Raw genomic sequence first — 11,059 nt, 5'->3', positions numbered from 1 at the left:
TGGTATTTTACTACTCCTAGCTCCTGTCCACGAATCGATGACGCACACATGTGCACAGAGTGCCACAGACTCGTAGATCTACTCATCATCAAGGCATCATGAAAGCAATCGAGGATTTACCTGAGCCCGGTAGATCAACTGGCACTGCCCGAACACGGTAGAAGAGGAGTCGAGTGGAGCTGGAGGGAGCTAGCGCTGGAGTCGTGGAGAGGTGCATTTACCAGTTTACCATACCGATGCAGAAATGATTATGTTGCTTGTTTTATCGGCAAGACGTCTGAGATCTAGATCAGGAGCGGCAGTGTTGAATGTTACTGCGTTGTAGGTTCTTCTTGTTATTATTCTAGCGTTGGCTAGTCCTTGCTAGCGACACGAACAAACTCAGATCGAGCTGCAGTTTGAAGGCTGGTGTCAGTGGTGACTTTTACTAACTCGTTTTTGTGAGAGAACACACGTAGATCTACGACGTCCGAGCGAGTGTAAAATTTGTGTCGTCGTGGCATTTAGCAGCAGGGCATAGAAGAAGTATCTGTACTACTAATGACTATGTACTAGCCGATCATGATTGCTCTGTTTCCCACTGTCCGTCTCTCAACGTCATTGTTATCACCGTAACTCACAACAGCTTGCATTGCAGTGTAGGGTGCGTCTAGATCGTGTCTGACGCTTTCTCCCATCATCTTGGACCAGTCGACGCAATAGTATTAGTAGTCGGGTGCCGCTCTAACAGCGCACCGTTTCTAGCGCACACCTGTGTCGTTTGTGGCAGTCCTGCTGCTGTCCGCAACCATGGCTGGTGCAGCGCTTCGTCGCCTGAAGGCGGCGATATTCAAGCCTATGGAGCCTGCTCACTCCACTTTGGATCTGCGCGAGGAATTTGGTGTGTTGAAGGTGAGAATTAGCTCGGTCACTCGATTTGATGGTGCCTCACCCCGCTTCAAATATCTTCTTGCTGAAGGTTCCTCTATGACAGAGCCTGACTAGATTGTGCTTACGAACCTAGGCTTGAGTCTCTCTGTCACCAGGTCACTGTTTCAAGTGTGCGTATTTGCGGATGTGAAGTTTGCTTCGCGTACGTGCATGCGTAGACCTACGCGTGTGCGCTGTTAGCTAGCTAGCTGTGCGTGAATGCGAGATGGAGCGTGAGAAGTAGAGAAGTGTGTGCTAACAAGCGATCTCGCTTGTCTATCTCGACTAGATGGTATTTCCAGAAGAACAACAAACGATGCTTCTCTTCCACAGGATGTGCTGATTATTAGTCTTCGTTGTCAAGAAAACAGCCACATCACAGACTCGGTGCTCGTAAAATTTAGTTGCACTCTGGTGCTAAAATAAACAATTTTTTATCATTGCATGATGTGTTACTATACTACTAGCGCAGCGTATCGTATTTCGGCACCAAGTGCACCGAAAACAAAAATTTGATTGTCGACATGATGGAAGAACAACACTCCTCCGAAATGCGTGATTGATTTCGTCGATGTGGCGAAAAAAAACTGCGCGAAGCGGAAGCTGTACGGAAATGCTGTAATGTAATACATTGCCAGTCCCCATTGCATATTGGCATTGATGAATGATGGGTGTTGTGTGTTATCTCCTCATAGACATAGTCATAGTGTAGTGCAGTGAATGCTGGCTAGGTGTTGTCTTATGAGTTATGGCTATTGTTGGCTCTGGACAGAGGGAAAAGTGCTCCTGAAGAGGGCCATAAGTGTTTTGTCAGCATCATAGGCTCTCCTGCCCTTCACCCTGCGTTTCACCCTGTCTGTTTGTATGTGTGTGAGAGTCTGTGTGTGTACGCGCGTGAGTACTTTCAAAAAAGTTTGTTTTCTTGTGTTAGTTTCTAGCCTGCATGTGCTCCGTTCTAGTGCAACTTCGAAAAGCAGTCAATACTTCTTTGCACCATGACACCACTATTACTTACAGTTGCAAACTAACTATGACTTCCAATACATCGTATACTGTACAGTGCAAATACCATGTGCAATCTAATCTGGTGTTCATTGATTCATGGTGCTGCCAGTAGCAAATGTACACAGAGAGACAGGCAGCCATTGGGCCATTACGGCATTAGTTGAAGAGTTTCATTGACAGGGTCTGACCAGTCAAAACAGTGATTGTGAAATGGTCCAACCCTTAACTGCAACCCTTAACTGCCGTGCCGTCCAAGTGTGTCACTGTGTGTACGTGTGTGTCACTGTGTGTCGTGTGTGTGTGTGTGTGTCAGTGAGTGAATAAGATGGATCCTCGACACGATTGCCCCTATATGGGCTGAGCAATTTCATGGCTGTACCTTGCACGCATCTAAACCTCTCCTGTACTTTTCTGAATACAGTCAATACACCCATACTTTGTTTATCTGGGCGGTCTGGGACCGGGCACTACCCGTAACTTTGAAATGTCCGTAACTCCGAATCACATACATGTTGATGGGGAAAGGCCATAGATATGACACGTGACGTCTCCTCTATTTCCACAAAAGGTGACAACAGAATGGATATATTTCCACTGAAACTCGTCCGAAGGGTGTCCGGTAGACCGAAGTGCCCATAACTTCGGGGTCCGGATAACCGAGGTCTGAGTGCAGTAGTAGCCTCAGTGTACATGTGTTTGTTGGAGGGGAGGAGGGTCTGTATGTGTGTGCACGTGGAATCCGGAGCAAATACATGTCATGTGTAAGAATGGACTCGGATGGAGAGCTAAGGATAAATTTATAGAAAAGACAAGGACCTGTAGCGTAACTTAGCGTACATGTAATAGCATAACTTGTAGCTATTCGGTCCTTTTTCTTTTCTATAAATACATGTGTGTTCGTGTGTGTGTGCATGTACGTGCATGTACGTGCATACACGTGGGTATAATATCGCTTATGCGACATACAGTACAGTGTCCCTTGTGACCCACGTCAGTGTGGCGAAACAGTGTTGCCCAACTTACAGCTAGGAAAGTAACAGAATCACTGCTGGGACTGTTTGAGTGTGTGTGTCACTGTAGACTTTCGAGTGAGTCTTGTTCTCTCTGTGTTCTGCCTGCCTGTCTCTCCCTCACTCTCTCTCTCTCTCTTTCTCCCTCACTCACTCTCTCTCTCTCTCTCTCTCTCTCTCTCTCTCTCTCTCTCTCTCTCTCTCTCTCTCTCTCTCTCTCTCTCTCTCTCTCTCTCTCTCTCCCCCCCCCCCCCCCGCCTATCTTCATTTCTCCCTGCAGTCGGTGGAGCATGGATTCCCTCACCGACCATCGGCCATGGCCTATTCACCAGACCTAGGCCTTCTGGCAGTAGGTTGTCAATCGGGAGAGTTAGCACTCTACGGAAAAGCGGGGGTGGAGACGTCGGCGAAACATGAACCTGAGTCTAGCGTTGTACAAATTATTTTCCTCGGACGACAGGTGAGTTGTGATGGTGACTCCATGTGCTCACTAGCACGCCCGCTGATGCCCTTCCAGGTACAGTAAAACCTGTCAAGGTGACCACTCGGATAAGGCGACCACCTGTCCCAGAAGACCACTGCAGTCAGGATCAATAGATGCTATTTCCAGTCAAATGGCACAGGATAAGGACACCACCTGGTAACAGAGACCACACTTTGAAAGTCCGTGAGCGGTCGTCTTAGACAGGTTTTCACTGTACCTTGAAACCTCGTTAAGAAGAACACTGATAAGACGAACGGTCACTTTCCAAGAACTGGTATCCATAGCCCTATTGGATAAATCACTGCATATCAACAGTGTAAAAATAAAATCGACGGGTTCGCGTACCGGGCAGGTCAAGAACAAGGAGTCGTACAACTCCCTGGTCAAGAACCACCTTTCCGCTTCCGTGGGACACCACCACCCCATGATCAGGCGTCAGATGCGGCTCCTAAACGGTGCGGGAGGATAGATCAGATCCACCAACCAGAGGCCAAAGGCCTAAATCCCATTTGCCACGTACCTCTCGTTGCTCAATCATGGTCTTAGACCAACCCACTGTGCCTGCCTGCCCTATCGACAGTATAAACATATGGATAAGAAGAACTCTCGTTATTGCGAACAAATATCATTGGTCTCTTGGTGTTCGCTCTAAAGAGGTTTCAGTAGCACGCTCATGCGTGCGCCTGCACCACATTAGTTTATAAATCTCTCAGTTTTACGACTCTTGAAGGTGAAGGTGCACTGAAGGTTCCCTGTGTTGGACGTTTCAATGTTTGCCTGTTCATTCTGTGTGCGTGTGTATGTGTGTGTCTCTTCATCTCGGTGCATGCCTGTTCTTTAACATATGTGCCTGTTCACTTCTGTTTGTGCATTTGTGTGTGTGTGTGTGTGTGTGTGTGTGTGTGTGTGTGTGTGTGTGTGCGTGCGTGTTTGTGCATTTGTGTTTGTGTGTGTGTGTGTGTGTGTGAGTGTGTGCGTGCGTGTTTGTGTGTTTGTGTGTGTGTGTGTGTGTGTGCTTGTTCTTTTATGTTTGTGCCTGTTAATTTATGTGTGTGTGTGTGTGTGTGTGTGTGTGTGTGTGTGCGTGTGCAGTTACGCGTTCTCAGCGTCGGTTTTGAGAATGACTTGCACCTGTGGTCATTAGAGAATTGCGACGATCGGTGTCGAATGGTGCAGGAGGCGTCCTATCAAGTCGTCTACCCTGGGTGAGTCCCACACGCTCCACTACTAGTATTAATGTATTGTGTATGCAAGTCATAATATATCTACTTCACAGTTGGCTACTGTATTGCGCATGCCCGGAGATTGATGATCGTTGCTGTTTTACCTGACCAAGAGTAATGCCTACCAAATGAGTAGTGTTTGTTTGTGCCAGTAAGGATGCATGAATGTAATGATATGTTAGTCCGCAAGGAGACATACCAAGGTGTCCTCTCCGCAAGTGATTGTCGTTCCTGGAGCCTGTGGTACGCACTCACCATAGGCAATGGAAAATCTGTGCAGGTCCGAATGCTGCTGCTGACCCCTGTATCTAAGTGTGAATTCAATGATGATAAAAATAATATTGGGGGTTTTCCCCTGTTTTGTGTGTTCACGTGCACAGCATCAAGCGGGTCAGCGTCGCCTGCTATCCTCGTGGCGGCGAGCATATCGCCGTGGGAACCGAAGGCGGCAATGTGTTGCTGGTCAGTTCGAACAAACTGATGTTCAGCAATAAGCAAGAGGATATCATCTACTGGAACAAAGCCACCGAACCGTACGTCCATCCTTGTGGGACCTGTTGTGCCGAGGGGAGGCAAGATACTCTAGGGTCGTTGTATTTGTTCGTGGAAATCTGCACTGTAGTAGTAGTGGCCAGCTTGAAAGTGGGAAAGTGTGTTCATAGCTGTACGAATGTCACATCGCCGCATCGATCCTTGTGAGGATTGTGTCGCCAGGGGTGACAAGAATTGTTCTTGCCTTACCATTAGTTGCACTTCTTGTACTCTTATTTCATAAATTTTAGGTGCTCAAACTGTTATGACTGTATGAGAGCAAGAGGCCAGGTTTGGTGAAATAGAACAGAAATGTCAAGTACAGAGAAGCAGTTCCCTATTGGATGATGCCCGTCAGTGTTTGTTCGGTTATTGAACAGCGGCCTTGTCACCAAGAAACACAGTAGCCAAACCGCCTTTGTCGGCATTCTAATCCAGTTCAATTTTTTAAAGAATGAAACGGATTCATGGAAATTACCGGAAGTATAAGTACAGTGAAATCTCGTTAGGAAGAACCGACTGATAAGACAAATGTTTGCCTAAGAAGAACTGGTATTCGTTACTGTATTGGATAAAGCCCTGTGTATTCACTGGGTAAAACATACGGATAAGAAGAACTCCCGTTAGTGCAAACGAATATCATCGGTGCCTTGGTGTTCGTCCTAAAGAGGTTTGACTGTACATACACCAAACGTGTGTGAATTTGCGGCGTTTGTTTTCTTCTTGATCGTCACTGGTTTGTTTCTCACAAGCGTGCCTTTGATAATCCACTCAGTGACTACAAACAAGGCTAAGATGTAAAAGGGAGTTCTTCTTCCGTGAACAAAGAATACTAGACTATTACTGGTAAGAAAGGACGAAAGAAAGGCCCTCCGCCTGGACGAACGCCGTCTGCAACTCCTCACCGTTGAAGCTGGCGTTTCCTAGCTTGGCATGGATGGCCCTCTTGGCAGACTTAATCAATGCTTCGAAGAAGCCACCATGGTGTGGTGATCTACTTTAACCACCGCTGCCGCCAATGTAGTGTGCGTGGTCTAATGCAAGGAGGCAACTACCCACAGTCAGTCAACGAACGTTTCAGAACTTACTCCGGCACGGCCTCAAGGTTATCTTATATCAAATATTCCTAAGTGAACTTGCTCTCAATCAACAACGTATGAGATACGAAAGCTGGCGTTTCCTAGCTTGGCATGGATGGCCCCTTGGCAGACTTAATCAATGCTTCGAAGAAGCCACCATGGTGTGGTGATCTACTTTAACCACCGCTGCCGCCAATGTAGTGTGCGTGGTCTAAGGCAAGGAGGCAACTACCCACAGTCAGTCAACGAACGTTTCAGAACTTACTTCGGCACGGCCTGGAGGTTATCTTATATCAAATATTCCTAAGTGAACTTGCTCTCAATCAACAACGTATGAGATACAAACTAGAGAACTTATACAGAATCTGTGTGGTGATCTAGGCGGGTTGAACCTCCACACGGTGTTCTGGGCTGTGAGACACGCTGTCACCTGGCTCATGTCGATGGCTTCAACAGCATCTTTCAGTAGCCTGTCCGTTGTTGGATCGCACTTCTTTCGATGTTCCACGTCGTGTGCAGAATCTCGTGAAGCACATGAACCCCTCCGCCGACAGATTGAAGGCCATTTCGAGATGACACGCTCGGGTTTCTTGACACGTGAATAGACACAGGTACCTCTTGGCTCGAGAGCGGCCGCGTCCTTGACGAGTGTGGAAGGGACCAGCGAAGTCTACCCCCACGTTCGTGAACGGCTGCTTGGTGACCGCTGCACGGCTGGACGGCAGTTGGCCCATCAGCTGTACGGCTGGCTTCTCCAGTGTCGGATGCAGGCGTTGCACTGCAGTCGGTGCGACTTGATGGCCTGCTTCCCCTTCACTAGCCAGTACTTTACGCAGAGGTTTGCCCAGATGTGGTTGCAACCCACTGCGTGGTTTGTCTTCCGGTCCTCATCCGCAATCACTAGCATGGTGATCCGATGCTTGTAGGGCAGGAGAGCCGGTCGTCTGGTGGCACATGGGACGTTTGTGGCCTGGTCGAGTCGTCCTCCGACCCGCATCACGGCTGGGGTCAACTCGTCGAGATACGGGTTTAGCTTCACCAACGGGTCAGACGGCTGCAGCGGCTTGCCAGTCGACAAAGCAGTCACTGTGGCGCTGTGACATTCCTTCTGCGCCGAAGCGACCCACCACAGACCGGCGTAGTCGACTTCTCCAGGCGAGAGCTCGAGTTGTCTCTGGGTAGCTTCCAGCTCAAATTCTGCCAACTCCCTGGCTTTGAGTTCGGCCTCCCGCGCGAATCTCTAGACGAGCGGCGCTGTTTCTACTGCGAGAAGAAACTGAGCTGCGTGTCTCGCTCCATCCCGATCTTTCGGCTGGTTGTCCTAAATTCACGCGGGAAGTCCTCCGCTCCGCCATTGCTAAACTACATCACTACTATGAATGTGTCCGGAGTCCAATCGTCTGCCATCGAATCCGCCTCGAAGGACCATATGGCTTGTTTCTCACAAGGCGCGCCTTTAATAATCCACTCAGTGACTACAAACAAGGCTAAGATGTACAAGGGAATTCTTCTTCCGTGAACAAAGAATACAAGACTATTACTGGTAAGAAAGGAAAAGCGAGCGCAAGTCTAACTGCTCACCACAACTACAAACAAAATGCAAAAATCCTGGCTCTCTGCCAGCATGCGAAATACGATATGGCTAGCCTTGCAAGGCTCGCGCATGTGGCATGCTAATGCGTGCGCGGGTACGCGAGTGCACCCTGATAATATGGTGAGTACAGCGGATGTGAAAAGGAACAACATGTGCAATGCTAGCAAGTAGGACACGTGGGCTGCATACGCCTGCTGCATCTACAGCTAATGAAATGGCGTGCACGCGTGAGAACTAGACGCACGCACATGTGCACACAGACAATGCATTTCAGAATGCGACAGAGAGCAGACGACAGATCAATACACGAATGCGTAAACGGGGCCGGCTGTATAGAATCATACAGTCACCGAACTGTTCACTTTCCTGTGTTGCTTTTGTATAGTGCCCAAGGCACCAATAAACTACATCCTGGCAGTGTGGAAGCTTTGGATTCGTGCCCAACTGATCCGGACAAGGTGAGTGGAATGCTTGCGAGGCTCAACAGTACACCAATACAATTCTATTACCCCCCCCCCCCCCCCCTCCTTGCCCTCTCTTCTTTTCTGCCTCCGTTCCTGTCATAGGCACTCCTCAGCCCTTGAACTGCCTGGTGGTTTTTTTCCTAGCTGCAACGTGATCCTGTGTGCGTGTGCGTGTCTACAATCGAGAGGTACCGGTTCGATTCCCGACAATTATGGTGACACACGTCTTTCTTCTCTTTCTCAGGTTCCTCCTGACTTTTCTTTAGTTCTCCTGAGTGGTTACCAACAGCCAGTGCATGCCGGAGTATGTGGTGTGATGTGTGTGCGGGAAAAAATGATAAAGACCAAAAAGTAGGGATTCACTGGCCAGAAAAGCCACTTCATAGCTGTGTGGTGTAGACCAGGCTGAATAGTGGCAGTCAATTCTCAGCCTTGCAAGCTGTTGAATGGTTCAATCCCAGCACAAGTTGCTATGGCTTCTACTGTAGCATCCGCCGATGGGTGTCAAAGGTGTGTCTGTGCATTCACCCCATGTTAATTGTTATCTTGTTATATTTGCTCAGCTGCTGATCGGTTTTGAGAAAGGCATGCTCTGTTTGTGGAGTCTATCAGAGAAAATGCCCCTGCGCAACTTCCCTCCAATACAGGTAACGGTATAGCTAGCGGCTGCTGGTGCTATTCGTATTCACAAATGTACCACTAGTGCTTCTGTTTGGACATATAGTAAGACCTGTAACTAAAGACCACCGTGACTAGCGACCAGCCTGGTACTACAGTACAACCTGTAACTAAAGACCACCGTGACTAGCGACCAGCCTCGTACTACAGTACAACCTGTAACTAAAGACCACCGTGACTAGCGACCAGCCTCGTACTACAGACCATTTTGCCAGGCATGGACGGTCTCACATTCCTATATGGTTGTGCGGTGCAAACCTCTAACTAAGGACCACCTGCCACTAAAGACCACTTTGTCTGGCCCCAAGGGGTGGTCGTTAGTCACAGATTTTACTGTACACACCCTTGTTGGCTATCGGTGCCTGTATGCATGCGTGTGCGTGTGTGTACACATAACATGTCTATGTCAGAGTGTACAGGTGAAAGCAGTTCTGTATAAGCGTATTAGCTATCCTTTCCCCGCTACATGCTGTAATGGATGTCATTGTCGTTCAGTTTGATAATCTCACTCCTCATTCACTCTCCCCATTCTGTCTGGTCAGATATGCATGGGAAAGTTCCAATCTCCATGTTCTATTTACCACACTCCGTGTGGTCGAGCAGCCTCGTTCTCTCTCGTTGTCACTGATCCTTTTTTGGCAAGCGGCCTTTTTTTTGGCATGAAACTCCACATTCGTTTGATTCAACCTGGGAAGTTCCTTTTGATCCAGGCAATCGATCCGGATCCAACCAATCGAACATACCCTTTGTCTCTTCTTGCTATTCCGTCGCATCTTACAGTATTTATGCAGTGCGATATGGCACCCTGCTGGCCACATGTTTGCCAGTTGCCATGAAGACGGTACCATAGCGATGTGGAGTGTCGATATGGAGGAAGATCACGGCGGCAGCGTTAAACCGTACGGGCTCAAGGAGGAATGCCGCAAAGTGCAGCAGTTAGCGTGGAGAGGACACAAAGAGTAAGTATGTGCGCATGTGTGTGTGTGTATGTGTGCATGCATCTGTGTGTGTGTGTGTGCATGTGTGTATGTTTAATTGTGTATATGTGTGTATGCACGTGTGTATTTGAATCTCTTTCCCCTCTCCCAGGAAGACCCACGTGACCGGTTTCGTGCAGTAAGCAAAATACAAATACAAGTGCAAGTGTATGTATGTACAGTGCGTTTCAAAAATATAGACAAATGATTTCGAAAAATCGTTTGACCAGCATCTATACCACAGGGATGAATTATCCTGTATTGCATCGCAGTTTGCGAGGCGAAATCCATCTACTGCTACTCAGAAGTCGCCGTGACCCGCAGAAAATTGCGATACATACAGACTATCCGTGTAAAATTTGAAATATTATTTCAAAAATACCATGCGTCTATATTTTTAAAATGGACTGTACATACGTATGTTCTTGTGTACGTACTTGTGCGCACGTAGCTATACATACACCTCTGTTTCTCCGTGTGTCTGTGTGCAGTGACGGCATGCTGATATTCGAGGGCGGTCTCGGACGGCAGGAGTACGGTGACAAGTTTTGTGTGTCAGTGCAGGTCGGCAAGGACCTGACTGGGCTGGAGTTCACGTCGCGCGTCATTCAGTTCAGCCTGGTGGACGACGACGAGGGAAATCCCGACACTCTCATTGTACTCTGTGAGGAGGAGCTGGTCGCCATCGACTTGAAAACGCCAGGGTAAGCCTGTGTGAATTTGTCCTAACTCTTTGTTTCTTTGTTTCTGATGAAGATTTAAACCTAGCTATGATTCTTCAATTCACTGAGGAAAATCAAGGCTAGTGGTTCTGAAGCAATGCACTTTTGTTCTAGATTCATGAGTTCATTGGTAAAAGTGTGGTATCAGTGCACTGTTGGTATCGATTCATGAGTTCATCAGTGACAGTGAAATATCAAAGCCGAAGAACCTGGTCCAACCAGTCCGCCCATGGTCGGACCTTATTTCAAAGTTGACCGTCCGTTTCGTGGATAGGGTGATTGTTTCGTAAGTCATTTCAATCAAGTGTCCCATTTGGCCGGACCAACTGAAACCCTGGCGCTACCAACCTGGATATGGAATAGGCAAGCCTTGTTTGGTTGAA

The 11,059-nt window shown here is 48.1% G+C and overlaps 1 protein-coding gene across 2 annotated transcripts in view; it reads left to right on the top strand.

The window, feature by feature from the left end:
- The first annotated feature begins 161 nt into the window (after window positions 1-161).
- Window positions 162-11,059, top strand: part of LOC135824835 (LLGL scribble cell polarity complex component 2-like) — a 38,526-nt gene continuing 27,628 nt past the window's right edge. Inside the window, exons 1-8 of one of the 2 annotated variants that reach the window (XM_065337555.1) lie at window positions 162-891; window positions 3,205-3,384; window positions 4,501-4,613; window positions 5,012-5,164; window positions 8,221-8,293; window positions 8,863-8,946; window positions 9,758-9,936; window positions 10,446-10,658. In XM_065337555.1, coding sequence (XP_065193627.1) covers window positions 790-891; window positions 3,205-3,384; window positions 4,501-4,613; window positions 5,012-5,164; window positions 8,221-8,293; window positions 8,863-8,946; window positions 9,758-9,936; window positions 10,446-10,658 — 1,097 coding nt within the window. In that variant the 5' untranslated portion in view covers window positions 162-789. The remainder of the gene's footprint in view (window positions 892-3,204; window positions 3,385-4,500; window positions 4,614-5,011; window positions 5,165-8,220; window positions 8,294-8,862; window positions 8,947-9,757; window positions 9,937-10,445; window positions 10,659-11,059) is intronic. The other variant, XM_065337554.1, reaches the window with a different exon arrangement.

The sequence above is a fragment of the Sycon ciliatum genome, chromosome 9 (genome assembly GCF_964019385.1).
Source record: "Sycon ciliatum chromosome 9, ocSycCili1.1, whole genome shotgun sequence".
NCBI lineage: Eukaryota > Metazoa > Porifera > Calcarea > Leucosolenida > Sycettidae > Sycon > Sycon ciliatum.
Note: the sequence above shows the minus strand (reverse complement) of the source record. Positions and strands in the feature narration are given on the sequence as shown.